The sequence below is a fragment of the Danio rerio genome, chromosome 25 (genome assembly GCF_049306965.1).
Source record: "Danio rerio strain Tuebingen ecotype United States chromosome 25, GRCz12tu, whole genome shotgun sequence".
NCBI classification, from domain to species: Eukaryota; Metazoa; Chordata; class Actinopteri; order Cypriniformes; family Danionidae; genus Danio; species Danio rerio.
This window is the reverse complement of record NC_133200.1, coordinates 21,481,559-21,508,397: the sequence shown is the minus strand read 5'-3', so window position 1 is coordinate 21,508,397 and position 26,839 is coordinate 21,481,559. Positions and strand designations below refer to the sequence as shown.

The window sequence follows — 26,839 nt, the reverse complement described above, 5'->3', positions numbered from 1 at the left end:
ATTCACATTGAATGCTTTAATTTGGTCTCTGATGTTTTTTTCAAAATGCACAATAATGTCAGTTTGCAATTGTGTATTTTTAAATGTCCCATGAAGTGCTTTGAATTGTGCATTTTTTATTAGATTTTTGACGTAATCTTAACTTAAAAATTAAGAGAGGGTGGGACATAGAATAGCTTCTCCTCTTTAAAAAACAGCCAGTAGCATTTTGTTTTTATCACAGCTCTGCCAGTGAGAGTGTTTTAGCTGCAGCACATGAAACGAAAAGCGTATTGAAGGGGCGAGGCGTATCAGATACTTGAGAGCATTTGATTGGTCAAGATTTAAGGAGAAATTGAAGCACGAGATGATGTAAAAAAAAAGGTAGATCCATCTAGGCCAGTGGTCTCAAACTTAATTCCTGGAAGGCCACAGCTCTGCATTGTTCAGGGGTGGCCAATCCTGTTCCTGGAGATCTACCTTCCTGCAGATTTCAGTTGCAACCCTTATCAAACACACCTGTCTGTAATTATCAGGTGGATTTCAGGTCCTAATTAATTGGTTTAGCTGGGATTAATCAGGGTAGGAGCTAAACTGTACTGGAAGGTAGATCTCCAGGAATAGGATTGAGCACCCTTGGTTTAGATCCAATCACCTCCAGCTCTGCTTATTAGTCTCTGGTAGTATTGAGCAGGGGTTCTCAAACTTTTCAGCCCTCGACCCCCAAAATTACAATGCCAGTGACTCATGACCCCAAATATCCTCTGAGGTGGTTATAAATATATAAACCTGACACACCGGCGCACATATACCAATAGGTCCTTGTCTTTTCATTATTTAATTTTGAAGGACATCACTCAAGACCATCCTCCATCTTCAGATGTGGCCTGTATTAATAGCTGCTTTTCCACTATCGTGCCAAACCGTTCTAAGAACACTTCGGTACGGTTACGGTTGTTTCTCCACTGAGCCTGGAACGGCGCGGCACGATTACAAACCGTTCTCGGCCCGGAATTCTCGGCACGGTTAGACAACCGTGCTGAACTGTGCTGACAGATTCTGTGTGTTGACGTCGCGACTCGGTTGCTAAGCTACCACAGCTGGCTCAGCAGAAGCGCGCTAGTCATCAGACATCCTCAATAAACTACAGTACATTTAATATAAAATAATGATCCAGGTCTAAACGATACAGTTTGAAAAGGGTTTTAAAACCATAGCGTAGTCTTTGGCAGAGAAGTGAATAACTCATCACATTTTTACGAAGATATTTTATTCATTAAAGTTATTATTTTATTGACTTTAATACAGACCCTTCTTCGCCTGCCTGAAAGTGAGTTTATTGCACGCAGCGCTATATTTCACAGCACAAAACTCGCTCTGATCCGGGAGAGACATGACAGCGACTTGTGCTGCTGACTTTTTTTCCCTGCTGCGCATCGAATAAAGCGAATAAAGTCACGCTTTGCATCGTCGATGTCCAAATTCCACAACAACATCACTATATCCATGGAACACGAACTTGCAGACTCTTTTAACAACGAGGAAATAATTGCACTTTTTGATTCAAAGCCAGGACAGCTTGTTAATACCGGCGAGACCACCTGAAGGACGGCGTGTTCGTGTTGTAATGTCGGCCGTCCAAAAGACTTTGCTTGAAAGCTTTACGGAGCGGCACTGTAACTGTCCAAGGTACTGTTGTATGATTTATATTATAGCATATGCACTAATAAACAAGTCAAAAGAATGAATGAATTAAATAAATATGGATTCTTAAATGTCAGTATTGCTTTTACTCAAAAAATATCAATAGCTACGTTTTGACAAATGTTTTATAAAAATAAAATGAGCAATTTTCATCATTTCAGCTATAGGCAATTATATGATTCAGTTATACATAAGTTATATGACATTTATGAGGCATGTAACATGTTTCTGTGTTTTTGTTTTTTTGTGGTGATCTTTAATATAGCTACGCAAATATTTTCTAAAACGTCTAGCAATAATTCGCCTACAGCTTGTTAGTTAATTATGAACACAAAATTATTATAATAATAAAAATAAAATGATTAAAATAAAAAGATAATAGAGCAGCATTTTGCTAAATATAATAGTGCTTTATATGCTTTAAATCCTGCAATATATGTGTTGATTCATATTCGTTTTTTTTTTTCACTTGCTGCATTCGTTATTTAATGTTTGAATAGTAAAACAAATAACAACCAGCGCTTAATTGGTTTCATTTTACCATCAAAATGTAGTATATTTTATATCATTATCAACTTTTGATATAAATACGCAGTGTAATTTAATTAATTGTTAAAAATGAAATAATTTATGTGCTGTGTTTTTGTGAAAGTGCCCGCTCACCTTTGACAAGGCCTGTCCAAAATTATATTTCTGCCACTATAATGCAAATGCACTATTATTGTTGTCTTATTGTTTATTTTTCTGTTATGTTCAGAGATTTTAAATATTATTTATTTCCCCTTCAATTATTTTCAATCATCACGTTACATTTTGGTCATTTTCCCTCCAAATAAAATTTAGCCAGAGCTGCGCAACATATAAATAAATAGGGGTGCACATTTAGAATAACAGTGTTTAGTCACATGGTTGCTTTTGCTTTTATGAAAAAAAAAAATAGTTTCGGCTCTTATTTAACTTTAATTAAACAAAGGGAGCCGTTTACATTGCGTTACCAAGGCAACTACTGATGCGTTTTGTGTAATGTTTTAAAGAGCTTTGTTGCAGTATGACAGTGGAAAATAAAACCGTATCCGTGCTGTCTGGCCCGGTTTGGCACGGAATGGAACAGTTCTGTTTAAAGAACGATTCAGCACGATAGTGGAAAAGCGGCTAATGTTTACTGTACATGAGTGTCGTAAAGATGTCAGAAAGTTTAACCAGGTGCCTTAAAATCAATGTGCTGTGTCTTTAATATTACATAATCACCCCAAGGGTCACAAAAAATGGGAAGGCTGATGGCTTTTATTTGCATGGTGTTTTTTAATATAACTGGTAACTACTGTTTATTTCATCTGTAGGTTATAGATAAAATATGGTAATTCTAGTAGTTTAATAAAATGAATTAAATTTTTGGAAATCCCCAAGCGACCCCTCCCCCCCCCCATCATTGTCTCATGACACACTGGGGTCCCTACCCCCACTTTAAGAACCACTGGTCTTGAACACCTTGATTATTTGGATCAGCTGTGTTTGATTAGGGTTGTAGAAAAACTGCAGAGCTGCGGCCCGCCCGGAATCGAGTCTGTGACAAACTGCAAGTTGTGCATGTTTATATAAGTTTTATATCCAGAATCTGTTAATTGTCACTGTTTTGGAGCACACTAGCTAATAGATATCCATAAAACTAACAGACTAAAACTAAAAAACATCATTTTAATTTCATGGGACCTTTAAAATGATCTTAGACAGTAAATAGTGCACACCCATAGGACTTAATTTGTATGTCTGATTTACAGAGTAGCGGGAAGAGTTCAGTTTTGGAGAGTTTGGTTGGCAGAGACCTCCTGCCCCGCGGGACAGGCATCGTCACCCGCAGGCCCCTCATCCTCCAGCTGGTGCATGTAGACCCAGAGGACAGAAGAAAAACCAGCGAGGAGAACGGTATTTGCTTTTTTTTTTTTTTTTTTTTTTGTAAAGCATGAAAAATTGACCTGCAGTGTGTGTTTGTGGGATCTAGGAAGTTACTTTGTTGCTACTTTGTTTCTAATTTGCTTGCTCAATCAGTGGTGTCAGGTCATGAGAGAAAGCAGTGATCTTTGGCGAGTTGATTTTCAGTACACTTACAGTAAGAGTTTGGAATAGTTCAGGTTTTTAATGCTGCTTTTCTTTAATTAAAATGCTGAAAAACAGCAGCATAATTACAATTAAAGTAGTTTACTTTTTGTTATATACTGTATATTTGATATATACTCTAAAACAAATTGAAATTAGTTTTCATATATTCTTGTTTATTTTAATTTTAGTTACAGTTTAAGTTTGTTTATACAGTTTATTTATATACAGTTTATTTTATTTTTATTTTTATTTATACCTTTTTATTTTAGTTATTTTAATATGTCCATATGTTGTATTTTAGTTTTTTAAAATAGTATTTTAACTGTAATTTTGGAAATAAATGTAAGTTTTTTTTTATTTTTATTTAATGTTTTTGTTTTCAGTATGTTTAAGTTGAAATACATTAAAACACTGTATGTTTTAAATGATATATAAAACCAATTAAAATTAGTTTTTTAATATTATTTTTTATTTTTGTTTTCTTGTTTTATATTGACTTTAGTTACAGTTTTAGTTGTGATTTTTGTAGATTTTTTTAATTTAAGTTTTCTTTTTATTTATCTAAAAGTTTTAGTTTAGTTTTGTTTTAGTTTTTATTTATTTTTATAATCTAAATATGTAATTTTGGAAATAAATATTATGGGCCTTATCATACACCCGGCGCAATAAGGCGCAAGACGTGTTTGCCCTGGTTTGCTCCGACGAGTTGCCTTTTTCAGACCAGCGCAACCTTATTTTTCCTGCTTTCTGCCATGTTGTTTAAATAGCAAATCCAATTGTGCCACTTTGTGGACTCATGGGTGTTCCGATCTAGAAAATAGGTGTTTTAATTGTTGGTGCGTTGCTTTTTTGTGGGACTAAAGTAGACTGTGCAATTGACCAGCTGAAAGCAGGCAGAGCGTGTTAGTTGTGCGGCTCGCTTACACATTTGCTTAAAACATACAGGATGAACAGCAATACACAAATGTTTTTACAAATGAAAAAGAATTAAAGTATTAAAATGTAACAAAAATGATTACTTCTACGTAAATATAAAAACCACTGCCTTAATGCCTTCATCTTGGGGGACTTTTTTCAGTTTATTCACAACAACTTGCTTTTGTATAATGTTATTATTATTAGTATAATTTTTTTATTATGTGCATATTTATATTTGTTTTATTAAAAACACCTGTCAGGTTTTGGACCATATGGGTAATAAAACGTGTGTTTGGTTATAACTTAGTTGACCAAACTTCGTTATTATTGTTCATTTATTTGTTTGCTGGAAACTAGAACTGAATTTAGAAATAGTGTTGAAACAACTCTTTGCGCTTGAAAAACAAAATTAATCATGTAGGCTAATGGATGTTTTCAGTGGAGCACTTACAAAAACGTTTCCTTAACCCAGAAAGAGAGAAAGGGAAAGTAAAGGCTGATTGGAGGAGGCTCATTTTTTTATCCTTGCGCTGCAGGGGGTTTGTTGAAATGTTTTCTCTCTACTGAAGCGTTCAGTTTTTCCACTTATAAAGTCGCAATGTAAATAGCAAATGCGCCATAGTGAGATGCAATTGGCTCTTAAAGGGAATGGGAGATGAGACTCTGATTGTTTTATTTTTGAAACACACATAGAACTCATTAGGAGAATGAGCACAACCTTGTTAGACCATGCGCTTCGGCGCAGAGCGTATTTTTCTGTCCTTAAAATAGCAAAAGTGGTTTCGAACACGCCCTTAATGTTTTTGTGCTTTGGACTTTGTGCTTGGATCGTCAAAAAAAGAGCCCAAGTTTTTTTTTCAGATTATTTAGTTTTTATATTTTTGTTTCATTTTTATTTTTTCAGTTTGTTTTAGTTTAAATATATTTAAACTTACTATATGTTTAAAATTATATATAAAACAATTTTTTAGTTTTGATTTTTCTTGTTTCATTTTGATTTTAATTACAGTTTTAGTATTTTAGTTGTGAATTAAATTTTTTATTTATAAATTTGTTATATTTTTTATGTATGTCTATACGTTTTAGTTTATTTTTGTTTTTATATTTGTTTTATTTTTGGAAAAAAGTTACATTTTATTTCTTTATTATTCATTAATTCATTCATTCATTTATTCATTTATTCATTCATTCATTTTCTTTTCGGCTCAGTCCCTTTATTAATCTGGGGTCCCCACAGCGGAATGACCTGCCAACTTATCCACCATATGTTAGTTATTTAACTAATATCTATTATTCTACTCTTCAGTTACACATGATCCTTCAGAAATCAGTGTATGTATACGTATATGTATATATTATTCAAATTTTTTGACAGTAGTATTTCATTACTGTGAACTATTTAATTAAATAAAATATCTGAACTTCCACTATACATGCAGAATCCAGTCCATAACAGTTGTGTGTTTCAGTTGAAGCTTTTAGCATGGGTGTCTCTGCATTTGTGTGCTACAACACTAGAGTCCTCTAAAGACTGCACTGCTGCAGGCTAACCCTCTGTCATCTCTCTTTAAACACAGAACCCAATACCTGGAAAAATGGACGCCTTTACAAAGGTCTCCTTTTCCTTGTTCCTTGCCTGTTTGCTTATTTTGAGCAGCTTTGTGTTTTTCCTTCACCCTGCTTCCATGATCTGATTAAATAGCTTTGGTTGTGCTGCCAAAGCAATGCCTTCCTTTAAACAAACTCATTTTCAGTTCAGTTCAGTTTTGGTTTCAGTGGTGAGTATGAATGATTTTGGACTTTAAATGTCCGTTTACAATTCAATAACTCTCTAACTGTGATCAGCTGCTGTTTAAATGTCACTGTAGGTTAGTGTGTGTTGAGCTAAATAGGCTGTGCTACCCACAATGCACTGCGCTTGTTTTTTGTTTTGTAGCAGTTTTTGTTTAATTTGCTGTAATGGTGCTTTTGCTAAATAGAAATTATATTTTGTAAAATGCCTCTCCTATCTAGTGGAGCAAACTCTTTGAAGAAAGTGAAATGGGTTATAACTCAGTATTGTGTCATTGACAATGTTGGTCATTATTTTTCCACAGGAGTGGATGGAGAAGAGTGGGGGAAGTTTCTACACACCAAAAACAAGGTATGGAAAGCAGTACACAATAGATGCTCAGAGAAAGAATTCACAATTAGCACCTGCTGAGGTCAAATGCGAGTGACCATGTGAGCGGTTTAGGCATTCATTTTGAACAATTCTATTAAGGCCAAATATAAAGTTCATATTGTATATTATGAATATATTTTTCACCCAATAGTCACATCACAGCATGTGCAATGTTAATTCTTAATTTGATTTGACCAGGACCACACTTCACACTGCAAAAAAAAGCTTTTCTTACTTGAAGTTTTTGTCTTCTGTCTAGATTTGAATAAAAGACAAATGCAATGATAGGATTGAATCTGGAATGTAATTTTGAAATTATTTAACTAGGAATTTACTCTTCAAAAATACCTAAGTTTGATGGATATCTTCTTAATACACTACTAAAAAATAGCAAAAAGAGCCATTACAAAGATATGGCTCAAGGAAGATCCTACATCTGTAGATGAATGGCATGATATTGTAAAAGAGATATATGATATGGAAGTACTGACACTTTTCTTTAAGACAACAAACCTATAAGATTTCTGCATACTGGAGTAAATGGCTGAGAAGAAATGTACTGTTTTAATTTTATTGCTTTTAATTGATATTGGTATAGCTATATCTGGAGCCTGTTGGTCTTTGATATGTAACCCTTAACAAAATTTTATATAGCAACATTTTATCAACTATAAATATGAATATAATAAAGATTGTATACCTTTGACACTTATCTTTTTTTGTTTCCATGTTCCTTTGAAAATGTTTTTGTTTGTTTGTTTTGTTCTGAACTGTTTTGAAAAAATAAGTAATAAAAAAAATAATTGTATGGATTTGAAAAAAAAAGAAGACTTTGCCGTGTTATTTTACATCTGATTATTGAATTTCTGCACCTGAACACTGTTAGAATTTCCCAAAAAACAAAATAGAGCTATTCAATCTTTCTGGTGAAATTGTATTCATATTGCAACATGTATCGCAGAAAAACAAAATATTACAATGTTAGATCTTTACCAATATTGTGTTGCTTTTCTGAGCTGCAAAACACAATAAGTTAAGGTAACTTAAACCATTTGAGGAAACTGAGAGTTACAACAAACCATTTAAGTTTAAAAACTAATCCTAATGAGTACTTGAATTTAAGTGAACTTAATCCCTTTAAATAAATGAAGCAATTTGAGTACAGTAAAACCCCCCAAAAATAAGAGAACTCAAACCTACTGACTACTGGAAAACCCAATAAGTTAAGGCAACTCAAACCGTTTGAGAAAACCAATAGCTATAAACCATTTGAGTTCAAAATTAATCTATATGAGTACTGTGAACTTACTCCATTTAAGTTGAAGCAATGAGATATTTGATTAACTCATTACCTTCAACACTGATTTCAAAACTTTTCAAATGAGTAGAATTCACTTTTAGTCAATTTTGAGTTAACTGCACGGATTTCATTTCATAAAGAAGACTTTTGGTTTTTACACAGTAGTTACTCATTCTTTTTATTGTTTTAATGTGTATTATATTTTTGAAAGAGTAGCAGTGTGTACAAGTTGGTTGTGTCTGATTTTTATTTGCATCATACATTTTTGATTTTTTTTGATTTTTAGATAATTTTAGATTTTTAACTATGCATAGTTTGCATAGTTATTCGTAAATCATGGTTTGTTTGTGAAGTTTGGTATTCTGTTAATTCCATGTTATTAGTGTTTACCAAATGTTAATACTGTGTCTCTGCCTTTCAGATCTACACAGATTTTGATGAAATCAGGCAAGAAATTGAAAATGAAACAGAAAGAGTTTCTGGCAATAACAAGGTACAAAGTCACGTGATGTTTTTTGCACACTGAACTGTATGTAGTGGACACTATTTTTCGTGCATATATACACATATGTATGTACAGATTATAAATTATTGTAATGTATATTAATTATTATGAGTGTTAAAACATTAAGAGGGCAACATGGTGGCTCAGTGGTTAGGACTGTCACCTTACAGCAAGAAGGTCGCTGGTTTGATTCCTGGCTGGGCCAGTTGGCATTTCTGTGTAGAGTTTGCATGTTCTCCCCATTTTTCCTCTAGGTACTCCGGTTTCCCCAACAGTCCAAAGACATGTGCTATGGGTGAATTTAATAAACAAAATTGGCCGTAGTGTATGTGTGTGAATGAGAGTGTTTCCCAGTACTGGGTTGTGGCTGGAAGGGCATCCTCTGTGTAAAGCTGTGGTGACCCCAGATGAATAAAGGGACTAAGCCAAAGGAAAATGAATTAAAACATAACACATTAAAATGAGTAACAACAAACTAATGTGTTTCAAAATAATTTTTGAAATATTTTTTTAATTGAATAATTTTAATTTATGAATTAATTTGAATAATCAAATATTTGGGATCACTTTAATTTAAGTCACAATTCACTCTATAAACTACTACTACCTTATTACCTGTTAATTATTAAGATGATCAACTGTTATATCCAAATTTTCCAAACCTTTCACTAAAATCTCAACTTGACCAAATTTTTTAAGTACTCTTAGATTAAAAAAGGCATATTGTCTATTTAATACAGGTTGAACTCCTCTTTCTCTTTCTTTTCTCTACTACATCTCTCTTTCATTTATTAAACAACAGTGGGAGTCAGACCTTAATCTCACATTCAAGGACAAGAGGTGGGACCAGATTTTGTCCCGCATTCATACCTCCTCTGTGCACGACATTGCCTTATCCAATTTAAATTTGTTCATCAAATATGGCGGACGAACGTGAGGTTGGCAAAAATAACTCAAGACTTGGACTCTAAATGTGATCGCTATAATTAAGCACCTGCAGACTTAATACATAAGTTTTGCCTTTTAACATCAATCACTTCTTTTTGGCTATCAATTTTTTAGTGTATTCTTTTATTATATAAACAAAGATTTCCCCAGAGTTTTGATAACTGCGAGAGGCATTGAGCTTCATCCATTTGTAAAAAATCAGGTTTACAAAAAACGGCAATACTAGAGATTTTTCTGAAATATGGGACTTATTTAGATTTTTTGTTTTTCTGAGCATGTCAGCATCTCTACAGACTGTCAACCTAAATCTTAGGGCCTTTCAATTATAAAGCAAATGTAATTAAGTACTTTGTATAAATACCAGAGGATTAATGTTTATAATAATGTGTTATCAATGTATATGTGTATTTTGTACAAGTTTTATATTGTAATTTATTTATTTATTTATTTTTATTTCGTTATTTATTTATTTAAATTTGTATTTATTTATTTTACTTCTTTTCTCTCTTAGATAAATGTAATTTCAACTTGTGTAGAGGGTAGGGGTGGGAATAATAATTGCTTAATTTTCTCTGTAAAATTACTTTGTTATATCTGTAAAAGTTTAATAAACAGAAAAAAAGATAATTAACTACTTATTAGCGCATATAAAGTATAATCTTATTTTACATCCCTCATCTTACCCAATATCTAAACCCAACTACTACATTACTATTAATAAGCAGGTAATTAGTAATTTATTGAGCTAATAGTCTTAGTGGTTTGTTAATAGCGTAAATTGTAACTTAAAATGAAGTGTTGCTAAATATTCTTTTAGATAATCGAAAATATAAATGATTAGCATTCATTATTTTTCAAATGAATTTAAATCAAGGTGTCGCCGTTGTCTTAAAAAGTAATAAAAATTGATAAATCAATTTAGAGAAATTTATGACCCTTAAAAAGTATTAAAAATTTAATTTTGTCTCTGTATGTTACAGTTTGCCTGAATTTAATCTTTGAATATTGGGATGCTGCTGTGAAGTTTATTAAATCAAACAAATGCTGCACTGCTTTGTTTACTGCAGTAACCAGGGAAACACTATTAATCCTGCTGCTGTAAAGGTGCTACCTGCTGGATTAACATTTCTATTCAGTATATAAATACAGTTTTACTTTAAGATTCATTTCTTGCTATTATTTAGTAAATATACTGCAAGTTAAAATGTTGGCAATGTTACTGGTTAAAACCTGAAGTGTTGATGAGGTCTTAATGTATGCATAGACTCATAAAAGGTCTTAAAAGGGATTAAAGTTTAATCTCTAATTCCTGTATATATCCTGTAAATATGTTTTCATAACAAATGACACTAAAAACTGGAATAATAATGATGTTGAAAATTCAGCTTTGTCATCACTGGAATAAATTACATTCTAAAATTTGTAACAATAGAAAACTGTTATATAGATTTTAAGTTGGTAAAATGTTACCGTTTTTACTTTGTTTTTGATCAAATAAATGTTTTTGATCAGTTTCTTTTCAGCAGCTCTTTTTTTTAGCTCTGCATTTCAACCAAACAGAATATCCTTAAAATCCCTCTTGTGTCATTTTTTCTTAGGGCATCAGTGATGAGCCCATACACCTGAAAATCTTCTCTCCACATGTTGTCAACCTCACGCTGGTGGATCTGCCCGGCATCACAAAGGTCTTTTATTCAATAGCATAACCATGCTTGTTTGAATATTTATTTTGAAGATTTATTTTTTTAATGCTGACACTGATATATTCACGTTCAGGTCCCAGTGGGAGACCAGCCTAAAGACATTGAGTTGCAGATCCGTGAACTGATCCTAAAATACATCAGCAATCCCAACAGCATCATTTTAGCAGTCACTGCGGCCAACACAGATATGGCCACGTCTGAAGCCCTGAAAGTAGCCCGTGAGGTGGATCCGGACGGTCAGCACATTTACGCTTCTTTTACTGCATAATTTTTGCACACAATGTCTGTGTCTTTCAGTTTGAGCATTGTGATGCTTTATCGCATAGCTGTGTGATGCAGATTTTTTTTGGAACGCTGCACTTTTTAAATTTTCTACTGTTAGGTCGCAGAACACTGGCTGTAGTGACTAAACTAGATCTGATGGATGCCGGAACCGACGCAATGGATGTACTAATGGGCAGAGTCATTCCTGTGAAACTAGGGCTGATTGGAGTGGTCAACAGGTAAAAAAAAACCAAACAAACTATAAATTATATATTAGTATGTTATTGTGTGTGTGCGTGTTGAATGTCAGAACCCCCCTTTGAGTTCTTATTTTTAATTTTAATATTTGCCAAAAGAACTTTACTAGAGCAAAGAACTTTTCACAGTATGTCTGATAATATTTTTTCTTATTTGTTTTATTATGGCTAGAATAAAAGCAGTTTTTAATTTTTAAACATCATTTTACAGTCAATATTATTAGCCCCTTTAAGCTATTTTATTTTCGATAATCTACAGAACAAACCATAATTATACAAAAACTTGCCTAATTACCCTAACCTGCCTTGTTAACCTAATTAACCTAGTTAAGCTTTTAAATTTCACTTTAATTGTCTTGAAAAATATCTAGTCAAAAATTATTTACTGTCATCATGACAAAGATTAAATGAATCTGTTATTATAGATGAGATATTAAAACTATTATGTTTAGAAATGTGTTAAAAAAAGCTTCTCTGTTAAATAGAAATTGAGGAAAAAAAACAAACGGGGTCTAATATTTCATGGGGGCTAATAATTCTGGCTTCAACTGTATATGCAGCCGCGTGCATTAACCACAACTCATAAAAATACAATGAAATAGCACTTTAGATATGCTTAAAGCCATAATCGTCATAAAATGCAATCGAATTAAGTAATGTGGAGTATTTCTATTTCAGTCGCATTTTTAAAGTGCAGTACAGACATGTAAACGCCATAATCAAACTATTACCGTTGTGTAGGACTTCTAGCCACATTTTTGTGAAAAGATAAGCCAAACACACTCAACTGTTTGACACTTCTTTGCACCCGTCGAGTCAGTAAAGCTCCCCAGACACACATCTCCTCCGAGTCAGTGTACGGCACACACTCCGTGAACTCCCGGAGATATATACACCCGTCGTCGTCATTATCTTCAGCACCGAACAGACATTTATGCTGTCCAGAAAAAAACGGAAGGTGTTGCTGAATGAAAGTGAAACTGTTACAAAATTAAAAATCATTGATGACAGGATTACATATATTTTGTTTTTAAAAAGTTCAATTTGTGGAAAGGAGTACGATTCCCGTGTGAAATTATACAGGGAAGAGGCTAGTCAGTAAAATAAATGTAAAAATAACATTCATTACAAGTTTATTTAAAAAAAAAAGCACCACAGTTGTTTCACATTTAGTGATTTTTTTTTTTCTGTTGAATAAAAATCTATTTTCCATTCATATATTAGCAAATATTTTGCATTGTTTGCATGTCCTTTACTGCATAGAATTCAATAAAGTAGAAGTAATATAACTTTTATTACAAGTTGATTTTAAAAAAGCATCTAAATAGGTTTGCAATTTGTGATTTTTTTTTTTTTTTCAGTTGAATAAAACATTTTCCATTCGTGTATTTCATCATTGAAGATTTCCTAAAAATACTGTAAAAATCTCGTCTCGTTCTCGTAACCCCAATCTCTTGTCTCGTCTCGTGGAGTAAGAGTCTCGTCAAACCCCTGAGATATATATAATATATGAATAATAAATATGTTCATTTATGACATTAACAAATGACTAATTAAATTCTAGTTGATATAATATAATAGTTGATAATGATAGCATGTATAGACCATTTTGAGGGATGTAAACAATCACAAAAGTCGAAACGTAATTTATGTTTTACATTTTTAATTTCCATAGATCCTAAGAATTCAAAAAGGTCTGCATATTGATAAATAATGTTATGAATATGATAGCTGTTTTAATGTGAAGTTATGATTGAATTGCTTTTTGTTATAGTTATGATATAGTTTGGCAACAACCAGGAAATGTTCAAGGGTCAAATACAGTTGAAATATTTTAATTTTATTATAAATATGTTAAATAATGACTAAATTCTAATAAATAATAGCATATATATTTGTATTATTATTGACATTATCAATTAATATGTATTGTCAAATATAATATAAATGGAGAAATTACAGTTTAGAGATATAAATAAAGGATTGTGCATCTGATGTCTCATGATAATGTCTGATACTATACATTTTAAATAGGTTTAATATTTCCATGAATACATTAATATTATTATATTATTAAATAAATTGGGTAAGACTGTATTAATATATAATACAATGATATTAAAATTATTGATACAAAATTAATTGAGGTTACAAAAATCTATATTAAAGCGATATGTGTGGGTTTGTGCGTATGTATATGTACATTTTTTATATTTAATATTTAAAAAGAATGCATACACAGGGTGAATATTAAATTGTAACAGATTATTCAAAACTGCATTATGCTATTAAAAGTTCACATTTATATGAATATATTTACAGGCTACTCACATGTGTATGCGCACAGTCAAGCAATATATTATAAATTATTTGAATGAATAAACTTGCATACACAGAGACCTTCTTTATTAAATATGACTTAATGTTTTAATATAGGAGTCAGCTGGACATCAATAATAAGAAAAGTGTGGCAGACTCCATTCGTGATGAACATGGCTTCCTGCAAAAGAAATACCCTTCTCTTGCAAACAGAAACGGGACTAAATATCTGGCCAGAACATTGAACAGGTGAGAGTTTACACCTGAAACAACTCTATTTAGTGGTGACGAGCTCATGCGTTTTACAGCACTAACTCCTGTTCTTTCCTTCAGGTTATTGATGCATCACATTAGGGACTGTTTACCTGAGCTGAAGACCCGTATCAACGTTCTGTCAGCCCAGTATCAGTCTCTGCTCAGCAGCTACGGAGAGCCAGTGGAGGACATGAGCGCCACACTGCTGCAGCTCATCACAAAGTTTGCCACAGAGTACTGTAACACTATTGAAGGAACGGCCAAATACATTGAAACGGCTGAACTGTTAGTTCCCTTTTCATTCAGTTACTGAGTTAATTTCATTTGTTCTGAATTGTATTAGTACTGCTAGTGCCAACCACGGGTGCTGTTTATTTCAGGTGTGGTGGAGCCAGAATTTGTTATATTTTCCATGAGACGTTTGGTAGGACACTGGAATCAGTCGATCCTCTTGGAGGACTAACAACTATAGATGTGCTTACAGCTATTAGGAACGCTACGGTAGGTTGTCTACTGATTTAATTTGAAAGACTTTTACAGTGATGATAAAAATTAGGTTACGTCAAACATCAAAATACATTAAAAATCCATTGGATTTTTGTTTAAAAACAATCCATGTCCATACTTTCAATTCTTTCCATCATCTACACTAAAATGACTGAAAATGCTTTTGTTAATGTACATCTATTTTAGACTATTTTATTTATGTCGTATCTCATAGCCTGGAAGTTTATTTAATTTTTATCTTTTTGAAATGTCTCCCAGGAAACATTTTGTGTTCTTTAAAGGGAGGCAATATTGAGCATGTACGAACTGACTATAACCTTTAATAAAGCTGTAAAATTGGACAGTAATTGGACAGTATTTGGACAGTATTTAGACATTTGGCACACAATGTGTGGAAATTTATAAACACTTATCTATTAACACTAGATTTTTGTTTTTGTATTTATTTTTTATTTCATTTCTTAAAGAAATAATTTGAGCTTTGTTGTTCAAAATTTCAGGGAATTTCAGTTGTGGCTGTACCATGCTTGTGTTTTACTAAATAACCAAGGCACTTCAGCAAAAGCTGAAGATGTGTGCCATTTGCTTTAGAATTTAATCCACCATGTTAGCTAAATTGGTCACATGACTAAAATGTGTTATCATGTTCGAAAGCCGCTATTTTATATTACACACTGCAACATAAAAACTGTGTTTTCATAGGCTACGTTCACACTGCAGGCAAATGTGGCCCGAATCTTATTTGTTTTCCCACATCTGACTCTATTTTTGTCTTGACAGTATGAATTGCTCAAACCGCATGGAATCTGATCTTTTTAATTCAGATGTGTGCCACTTATATGTAGTATTAAATCAGACACAGATCTGATTGTTTGCCGTGTGACTGCAGTGTGAATGCTTATGTAGGATTTGATACGACTTTAACATAATCTTTAAGCAACTTTTGTCATCATTCTGTGCTGCAGACATCGTCTATTTCTCAGCAGCATAGTAGGATGGCACACAGGGAAAATACTTTACCACTGAAAGTTGGTTGTTTGTTTTGAAAAAAAAAAAAATTAAGGCAAAACTGGTGCTTGTTAGCCAATCTGGTTAACGATTGGGCACAGGATGATCAACAAGCTGAAGAGCGTCAGAGGGTATTGCGGATAGGGGATCCGTGCACCAAGTAGGGGCCCTTTCATTTGGGGGAACTTTCTCTCTGAGAGAAAAAAGGGCAGGTGCTCTTGCTAAGCCTCACAGTGTGAACGTAGACATATTTGTCCACTTTGGAGAGTGTTTTTTTTTTTAAGACACGTTTTTGTTTTCTAAATATGCCTTCTAAGAATGAAGGGCAAAATTGACAGAAAAATATGCGTTTTTAAATAAAAATGTATAAGTGTGGAAATTTATAAACACTTATCTATTAACAATAGATTTTTGTTTTTGTATTTATTTTTTATTTCATTACTTAAAGAAATAATTTGAGCTTTGTTGTTCAAAATTTCAGGGAATTTCAGTTGTGGCTGTACCATGCTTGTGTTTTACTAAATAACCAAGGCACTTCAGCAAAAGCCCTTTAACTTGTGGAAAACTAAATAATCAAAGTTAGAAAACAGCAATTATGGTTGCACAAAAGAAAGATTGCACATAAAAAGTACAGATAAATTACAACTCAAGACATCTATATTCTCTCTCAGGACATTATCAAATCAAATCAAATCACTTTTATTGTCACATCATCAGCAGCACGTGTGCTATGATGAATGAAAAGCTTAGGTGCTGGCTCCAGACAGTACAAAATACAGTAAAATACTAGTCTCGCACTGACATCACACACATTAAATGTATGTGCAAAATTGGAATATTGCATAAAAGATTTGCGAATAAAGCACCATTTCCATCCAATAAATCAAAGAGAAAAGAAATTGTCACCTTTTGATAAACTTACGCCAAATATAAAAAAAAACTGCGGTAGTAGAAACTGAGTCTTTTCCTAATTTAATAAAATTCCTATTTCACTACAGAAGACAATGCTGACATCCAATGAACGCATGATGGTATTTGGTGGGTTTAGACGCATACCCTTTAAGACAGTTTGGGAGGATATTAATATAATACTAATACTGAAAAGTCTAAGCCATTTTTGAATGACCAAAACAATATTTTAAATATTTTGCGACATGGTGGGTCCACTGGTTCATCCATTAATGCATCCCATCACACACATTTTTATCATCACATGATCTCTAATAACAAAATCATATGATATTTAATGTGCATACTGGATTTTTTTCCCGTTATATGTCTTTCCATTGTAGTTTATGTGCAAGTTTATCCTACTCCTTTTACTACCTACTTATTTTTGGATTATCGCATAAAATGCTTGACAGAGATGCCAAGATGTGCATACATTTTAAAATTGCCATTAAAAAAAAGCATATTTTCAAAACTATGCTCATCTTGGTGTCTTCATCAAGCATTTTTTATGTGATAATCCAAAAATAAGCTGATGGAAACATTGCTGTAGACTCTGCAGTGCCCTGTGTTGTGCCATGATCAGCTGAAAGACTGCAGCTTTCTATTTTAGCACAAGTCCTCTGAGAGTCTTTTAAATATTAGAGTGACTTAAACAGGCTCTTGTGTGGCGGCATATTGGAAGATGCACAGCAATGTCAGATGTACACAGATAAGTCAAAAGTATTATGAAACCTCTGTCTAATTTACTGTGGGACCCGTGAAGGTGCCTTGTGGTGGACATTATTATCAGGTCTTTCAAATGCTGTAGGTTGCAAGGTGAGGGCAGTGTTTGTGTGGTTGATAATGTAGGTGTTGTGTTTGTTCAGGGTCCGCGTCCTGCTCTATTCGTGCCTGAGGTGTCGTTCGAGCTGCTGGTGAAGAGGCAGGTGAAGCGTCTGGAGGAGCCCAGTCTGCGCTGTGTGGAGCTGGTGCACGAGGAGATGCAGAGGATCATTCAGCACTGCAGCAACTACAGCACTCAGGTACACTGCACACATTGGATGAGCGCTTCAATGTTCTATTTTTCCCTCACAGAATTTGTTTTTCACTGCTATTCTTTTACAGCTTGTTATGTAGCACAGGCCAAACAGAATCTGCTGACATTTTTTGCTATTTCTGCTGATAATTTAGTAAAAAATATGCAGATTTATGCAGTAATGATTTGGGGGGTATCATAACTAAAAGCGTGAAAAAAAGCACCTTTTTAACGTTTTATTTCATATTAACAATGCAAATCCAATTAGATCCATTTATTTGGTAAACAAAGCAAGTCCCATATAATATGTCTACTAAAAGACTTGTATATTACTTATAAGTAATATATTACTTTACAAACTTTATTGTAAATAAATCTTATGAACATTTTATGAAATTAATTTAAAAACTGAATAAATATAAATTTACACAAGTAAATAAATGCTCGATGATGGGCAAAAAATCGGAGGATTCTGTGTGGGCTTACACAAGATGTTTACATCAAGAAATATAATTTGTTTAAGGTTTTTTAAGCTATGCTAAGATCATAAAGCTATATTTAAATAATTTTCTCTTTAATTTTTGTTCAGGAGTTGCTTAGGTTTCCAAAGCTCCACGATGCCATAGTAGAAGTGGTCACATCTCTGCTCCGGAAGAGGCTCCCAGTCACCAATGAGATGGTTTGTGTCTTTCTCATGTTCTCTTTATTATTTGAGGCATTATTGTGCAGCTTAAGTGCATATATTTCTTCTCCAAAGCCGCATTTGCACTCTGTTCCAGGTTCACAATCTTGTGGCAATCGAGTTGGCTTATATCAACACCAAACACCCAGACTTTGCTGATGCTTGTGGACTCATGAACAACAACATTGAGGTTTACAGACATTTTCATGATGATGTTTTGGCTAAAAAATACCAAATGAAAAATATTTTCATTGTAAAAATTATTTTCATAACAGGAGCAGAGACGTAACCGAATGAGAGAGCTTCCTACTTCTGTGCCTCGTGATAAGGTATGAAATTTAGGTTAATATTAAGTATTGTGTTTTCTTACAGGAAAAATGTGACTGCCCACCTCTGCTATTTAGTTTTTTAGTTAAAAAAAAAACCTTGCTTCTTTTTCCTTTACTTTTTTCTCAGAGTTAGTCTAAAACCTGCTGCTTTCCTCTTTAGGTGACTAGTTTCTTGTCTTCCTGTGTCTCTCTGTAGTCTTTAAAAGGTCCTGGTGGGCAGTCAATGTCACCCACTGATCAACCGTCTGCTGAGGGCGATGGCCCTAAGGTGTGTTTCGCCCCCTGTGTGGAGGGGCAAAGCATGGAGTTGATTTTTTAATCAAACTCTTATAATCCCCAACTGCATGATCGCAAACCACTAAACTGACAGCAGATGATGCTTTTGCTGGGCAGTTTTGGTTTTACTGATCAGGACTTTCTCAAACCTCTGTTGTGTGTTTGCTGAGTTTACTTGAAGACCCTCTGCAACTGCAAGTGTAATTTTGCAGTTGTGTCTTTTCAGTTTGTGGCCCGAATTGGTGTTTTATGTGTGAACTAATGCGTCCGGATACTTTAACACACTGTAAGTATGTGACCTCTATTGTATTGGTGTCATTTCTAAGAATTTGGCGACCATGCCTGCAACCAAACGATTTTTTTTTACTATTTACTAACCTGCCTAATTAACCTAGTTAAGCCTTTAAATGTCACTTTAAACTGTAGAAGAGTCTTGAAAAATATAAAGTAAAATATTATTTACTGTTATCTTGGCAAAGATAAAATAAATCAGTTATTAGAAATGAGTTATTAAAACTATTATGTTTAAAAATGTGTTGAAAAAAAAACCTCTCTCCATTAAGCAGAAGCAGGGGAAAAAATAGACGGGGACTAATAATTCTGACTTCAATTATATATATGTATGTGTGTGTGTGTGTGTGTGTGTGTGTGTGTGTGTGTGTGTGTGTGTGTGTGTGTGTGTGTGTGTGTGTGTGTGTGTGTGTGTGTGTGTGTGTGTGTGTGTGTGTGTGTGTGTGTGTGTGTGTGTGTGTGTGTGTGTGTGTGTGTGTGTTTGTGTGTGTGTGTGTGTGTGTGTGTGTGTGTGTGTGTGTGTGTATGTGTTTTATTAATTCATTTTCTTTTTGGCTTAGTCCTTTTATTAATCCGGGGTCGCCACAGCAGAGTGAACCGCCAACTTATCCAGCAAGTTTTTAACGTAGCGGATGCCCTTCCAGCCGCAACCCATCTCTGGGAAACATCCACACACTCATACACTACGGACAATTTAGCCTACCCAATTCACCTGTACCTCATGTCTTTGGACTGTGGGGGAAGCCGGAGCACCCGGAGGAAACACACGGGAAAGCAGGGAGAACATGCAAACTCCACACAGAAACGCCAACTGAGCCGAGGTTTGAACCAGTGACCTTCTTGCTGTTTGGCGACAGCACTATCTACTGCGCTACTGCCTTGCCGTGTGTGTGTGTGTGTGTGTGTGTGTATACATATATATGTATACATATATATGTGTGTGTGTGTGTGTGTATATAATTTATATAATTTATATATATAATATTTATGTATATATATTAATATTATATATATATTAATATATATATATATATATTATATAAAATTTATATATATAAATATAACACAAGTAAACACATGCAGTTTTGAAATTAAGTTTGTGTTAATAAGGGCAAACAAAATACAAAATAGTGTATTAATAGTGTGCAAAAGAATTTGGCACCCCATTAAAACTCTGGAAACGTAAATTTATCACACCCAAATTCAATTTCTCAAGCTATATTCAGACCTAATTACTACTACACCTGTTTGCAATCTAGAAACATTCAAACAGGACCTTTCTGACAAAATGAAGTAGACCCCATGATCCTCAAAAAATAGACATTATGCCGAGATAAAAATAAGGAATCAATAACGGGGCAAACACTTTTTCACAGACTGTATAAAAACACTACATCATGAATAACTGTTTGCAACTGTGAATGCAAGAATGTATGGGTCTTTCCCAGTGATGGGTTGCAGCTTAAAGAGCATCTGCTGCGTAAAACAAAAGCTGGATAGGTTGGCCATTCATTCCACTGTGGCGACCCCTGATTAATATGGGACTAAGCGGAAAAGAAAATGAATAATTGTTGAAATGAACATTAATTGTTCATGTTTGTAAACACATTAACTTAAAGAACTCTTTTACAAAATGTGACCGTTAACAGCATAGTCGGTTGTATTCTTAGTACTCTGCAAACCCGTTTCAAATTTCAGTAGTTCTGTTGCCAAAATATGACACTTTTCTCGAAACTTTGCAAGTCCTGCCCTTTCACAAGCAAATTTAAAATGACAGAGTGCACAATATGTTTGACTATAAACATAAGAACCAGTGTTTTGAATCCATTCTTTCACTGAAATGCAAATGAAAACAAGCTCTTCAGCATTTCCAAATGTCTCTACATTTGAGGATTGAAAAACTTGAAAGTATGCTAAAAGTTCAATTAACAACAAAAACACACTAGCGTAAATGTATCCTCCATGCGCTCTCGGTTTATTCTGTCTTTACACTTTTGATAATGAAAAACCATTGATTACATGAACTTAGATCATTTATTTGGCTGTTCGATATATTTCACATCTAACATGAATGCATAAAACACCAATGGACTGCATGGCGTGGTATATACTGTAAAACACTAGTGGGCACTGTACAGTAGTGTCTTGTTCTTGTTTGTGTGTATCAGATGGCTGGAGGAGCTCAAGCGGAGCAGGAAGGAGGAACAGGGACCTGGAGAGGTATGTTGAAGAAGGGAGATGAAGGCCAGGGTGAGGAAAAGACCAAACTACAAAGCTCTATTCCAGCCAGCCCTCAGAAGGGGCACGCGGTGAACCTTCTCGATGTGGTGAGTAAGGATGGGTGACATCCATGATAAACAATTATGTTTTTTTTCTACTGTAGTCTGAGCACTTACAAGTGTTTCTGGTAACACAGCTTTCTATCTACATACAGTTGAAGTCAATATTATTAGCCCTCCTGTGAATTTTTGTTGTCCTTTTCAAATATTTTCCAAATGATGTTTAACTGAGCAAGGAAATTTTCACAGTATTTCCTATAATGTTTTCTTCTGGAGAAAGTCTTATTATTCGGCTAGATTAAAACAGTTTTTAATACTATTAGCCCCCTTAAGCAATACTTTTTGACTGTCTAGAGAACAAACCACTGTCACACAATGACTTGCCTAATTACCCTAACCTGCCTAACTAACCTAGTTAAGACTTTAAATGTCTCTTTAAGCTGAATACTAGTATCTTGAAAAATATCTAGTCAAATATTATGTATTGTCATCATGGCAAAGATGAAAGAATCAGCTATTAGAAATTATTTATTAAAACTATTATGTTTAGAAATATGTTCTTTCTGTTAAACAGAAAACTAGATGATGAAAATTACAGGCGGGCTAATAATTCCTCTATATTTACAGTTCATTTACATTGACACTTACATGAGTACTTTTGCATGAAAGTTGTTGCGACATTGTATTTTTACAGTGGTCCAAAATGGAAAAACTTCTTAATCCAGAGGATTTTGTTTTGTCATTGCTGTTTTTCTGGCTTGGTGTTTTAAGAGACGGGCACACCAAGCTGACGGTCGGCCATTGGGTTTGTCAGGCCATCATTTTACATCAATCTGGCTAGTTGGTTTAGTGTGTTCCATAGGTTGCCTCTCGTAGTTACTGTCGGATCGAATTGGCCAGATACAGCATCTAGAATTTATATATGTAACAGAGAGCACTCTGATTGGTTAATCCATTATGAATCAGAGTACTAGATCAAAAACTGATGTGATGTAGCAAGTAAACAATTCAAGTCCAGAAAGAACACAAAGTGGTCGGCTGTAATTTTGCTACATTTCTCAAAGATTTGCAAACGATTATTAGACATCCTCTCCCAAAGGTGCAAGAACATGCACTCTCGTTTACTTGGTTGCCATCCATTTAGTGTGTACATAGGCAGCTTTTTGAACCAGAGGTGAGCCGACACAAAACGACAACACAGTTGGCTTGTTTTGCCACTAGTTGTTTGGCCTCGGTTTGGTGTGTCCTTAAGAGGCAGATTTAATTGTAAGATTTGTCATCATGTTGAATATGCACAATAGGGTTGTCACGATACTGGAATTCGAAACCAGTCGGTACTGAAATTTTCCACTACTGAAACGTCCAATTCCCACGAATATTTAAGCACTATGGAGCACGTACTTAAACAGCGCTGATTTGCTATTGTGTTCACATGTTCAACAGAAAAGACGGATTGACCTTGAAGGTCATCGTTTCCACAAACTCACTGTTGTTTACTGAGTGTAACCACAGATACAGGGACACTGAAGCGTTTTAAAGCCGTGATTCATTAGCGGATCGCTTATAGATAAACCATCTGAACAACATGACTCCAGTGTCTCTGTATCTGTGGTTACACTTCGTGAATAACGGTTAATTCAGTGAACCTGTTGAGCACGTGAACACAATGGCAAATCAGCGATGTTTAAGAACGTGCTCCACAGCGCTTAAATGTTTGTGGGAAACGGACAATTTTTTAATTTCAGTACCAATCAGTATCACTCATTCGTTCATTTTCTTGTCGACTCAGTCCCTTTATTAATCCGGGGTCGCCACAGCAGAATGAACCGCCAACTTATCCAGCAAGTTTTTACGCAGCGGATGCCCTTCCAGCCGCAACCCATCTCTGGGAAACCAATCAGTATCGAATTTCAGTATTATGACAACCCTAATGCACAATAAAGAGAAGATAACTAACAATTTGTCAAATATGAGACTAGGGTTGTCAAAGGTATTGACTTTACCAATCGATACTGAAAATATACACAGGCACTGGAGCATTTGAAAGTCACATCAATCAGCTGATCCATCAGCGGATCTCATACATCTGCTCATAGACATTAAGCTGATAGATGTGGCTTTCAAATGCTCCACTCTCCATGTATCTGCAACTTCAGAGTCAATCACAGTCAAATCTGTTGAGCAAACACAATGGCCAATCAACAGTGTTTAAGAAAGTGCTCAACATGCTCAAATGTTAGCAGGAAACGGACGTTGTTAAAATGTCGATATCAAAGTTGATAATTTGATATTATTTTGCAAAACAAATAACCATGGACTGAACCAAATAATGTTGGACTGAACCATTGGTTACAATTCACAACCTTACCACTAGATGATGACAATTTACACACTGTACCTTTAAGAGCACCGTAAGAAAACCCCTGGGTTCCACTCAATCAATATGGATTGGGACAACATAAATAAAAATATTAATACTAATAATATAGCTAACAGTTAACTTAAAATTAAAGTTAACTTAATAGTTTGTACAAATCTAAGTGGATTGAACATAAAACTATTAAGTTGTCCTCCCAAAAATCTCAAGACTTTTGTTCTTGCAGCTCATTTTGAATAAGTAGTTTGAACAAACAGCAAACCTCATTTTTATCAGTGTGTGTTTGTTGACAGTGAGTTAGTGTTCAATGCTTGTGACCTCTCTCCAGCCTGTGCCGGTCGCCCGAAAGCTGTCTGCCCGTGAACAGAGGGACTGTGAGGTCATCGAGAGGCTCATCAAGTCTTATTTCCTCATTGTTCGGAAAAACATCCAGGACAGGTACGTAGAAAACCATGTCAAAGAGTTTTTGGTTTTGGTGTTTTAAGCAGAGTGCCGATGCTGTCTCGGTGTGTCTACAGCGTACCAAAGGCTGTGATGCACTTCCTGGTGAACCACGTGAAGGACAGCTTACAGAGCGAGCTGGTGGGACAGCTTTATAAACCTGCCCTGCTGGATGACCTGCTCACCGAATCTGAGGACATGGCTCAACGCCGCAACGAAGCAGCTGATATGCTCAAGGTGATGTTAATAATCATCATTTATTTAACCCTTTCATGCATGAAATGTTCGTATTATATTGTAAAATTTCTGTTTCTCAGATTCTCAATATGTGAAAGAACATATATTTTGACTTTGGTTAGTTATGCATTCATGAATTAATGTATGCGTAATTTCATAAATAATATAAATACTTCTAGTAACCTTCCGATCACAGCTGTATCCCTTTAAGCAAAAACTGCAGGAGAGATATGACCTGCTGTATTTACGTCATGTTTATTTATAATTTTTTTTCCGAAATACATGAAGGTAAGCAACTGTTTCTCTGGAAGAGGAATAGAGAAAATATTCTTGTAACATAAACAGTGTGTATCTTAGGTGAACAAAGCACATCGTCCGGTTATATTTAAAAATAGTTATTATTGCCATCTCTATAGACATCCGCTTGTATTTTACAAACCTTAAATGGTATGCTTTGCTCGTAGTTATGTGTATTTGAATGTCTGAAACCAAAAATAAATGTTATTTGTTTGAAAGCATAGATAAATTGTTATTTATGACAAGCGATGCGCACCTCTTTCTGTGCTTCAGCAAGGGCCGTCAGATTTGAGTTTTAGCAGTTGATGACGTACGCTATCAGTGTTTTAATTCCGCTGGTGTGATCATACGTTTTAGGGACCAGCCATGGCTAATCACACAGGTGTGATTGTACGTGTGAAAGGGTTAAATAGTAATAATCATGCAATAAAAATATAGGTTTTTATGTAGGTAATTGTTTAATAATTTGCCTCTATTAATGTTAATCAAATATTATTTTTGCTTGTAAGATGCGCAAGAGAATCTGTTAAATAATGATACCTAACTGGTATAATATTCTTATATGGTTATAAATAATTATTAGAATTACTTTAATTATATTGCCTGTAATTACTGTCATAATTGTAGAATAAACACATATATAAGAATGTACATGAATGTAAACACTTAATTACATTAGTTAATCCTTTTTAATTATACTAATGATTCTTGTATTAATAATATTTATGTACATTTTTGGTTGTGCCAAGTAGCCTTCATATTAAGATAATGCATTGATGTTAATATTTAATGACTCTTTTTAATGTAATAAAACACTAATTGTAAAATATTTCAAAATACTTGTCAATGTGTAATTCATAGTTGTTTTTAATACTTTTAATCATTAATTTTAATTGTTTATTAGTTGTGAAAAATGGTAATATAATTGGTAATTGTAATTAGACAAAGTAGTGCATATTAATGGCTTTCACAATAATATCATTATTATTTATTGTAGCCTTTGTATCAATATTAATTTAATAATGCTATTATCTATTACTTCATGTTGAATAATTTATATATTTATTTTTAAATATTGTTATAAGTAATTATTAAAGTACCTAATATGTTATTTAATATTAACTATTATTAATTGTAACTTATATTGTTTAGTAATGCAGTATAGTTTTTAAATTAATCATACTTTATTTAATTAATAAATTATCATATATTACTAAACTATAATTAAAGAAAAACAGAAAATAGAAATAATTTCTATTAAGTGATTATTTACTAACGGTAGAGTTAATATTACTCAGCTGTGAATTAGGAGGATTTAAAGTTATTGAATTTTTAAGGGTATATTTAATCATGCAAAGGAATATTGCAAATATTTCCAAACCTCTCTTACACCCACAGGCCTTGCAGAAAGCCAGTCAGGTGATCGCCGAGATTCGAGAGACGCACTTGTGGTGAACGTCCCGCCACTGATGTATAGCCCCTTCCCTTCACGCGAACCCTGCGCTCGGAGTCAGTCTCTTCTGTTCGGATCTCACAGACAGCCAACTTGAAAATGCACTGTCAGTTAATGTCTATTGAATATAGTTTTATGTACGCAACGGACTCTTAGTGAACTACATTGAGGGCAGCACATATCACAGCACACCTGCACACCGTCCCGTTCTGAGATCTTACATGTACGTGAGCTATCATGTGTTCCTGATGTAGCCTAAATTAAAGGTAGTGATGTAAACTGA

The 26,839-nt window shown here is 34.1% G+C and overlaps 1 protein-coding gene across 5 annotated transcripts in view; it reads left to right on the top strand.

Annotated features, from left to right (window-relative positions):
• Positions 1-26,839, top strand: part of dnm1l (dynamin 1-like) — a 28,900-nt gene extending 2,061 nt beyond the window's left edge. Inside the window, exons 2-20 of one of the 5 annotated variants that reach the window (XM_005163048.5) lie at positions 3,462-3,606; positions 6,276-6,311; positions 6,795-6,841; positions 8,584-8,655; positions 11,214-11,300; positions 11,392-11,554; positions 11,701-11,821; positions 14,276-14,407; positions 14,492-14,698; positions 14,794-14,914; positions 17,746-17,901; positions 18,484-18,573; positions 18,674-18,766; positions 18,852-18,905; positions 19,102-19,173; positions 21,641-21,799; positions 24,457-24,566; positions 24,647-24,806; positions 26,502-26,839. In XM_005163048.5, the coding sequence (XP_005163105.1) occupies positions 3,462-3,606; positions 6,276-6,311; positions 6,795-6,841; positions 8,584-8,655; positions 11,214-11,300; positions 11,392-11,554; positions 11,701-11,821; positions 14,276-14,407; positions 14,492-14,698; positions 14,794-14,914; positions 17,746-17,901; positions 18,484-18,573; positions 18,674-18,766; positions 18,852-18,905; positions 19,102-19,173; positions 21,641-21,799; positions 24,457-24,566; positions 24,647-24,806; positions 26,502-26,558 (2,082 nt within the window). In that variant the 3' untranslated portion in view covers positions 26,559-26,839. 5 annotated transcript variants of the gene reach the window in all.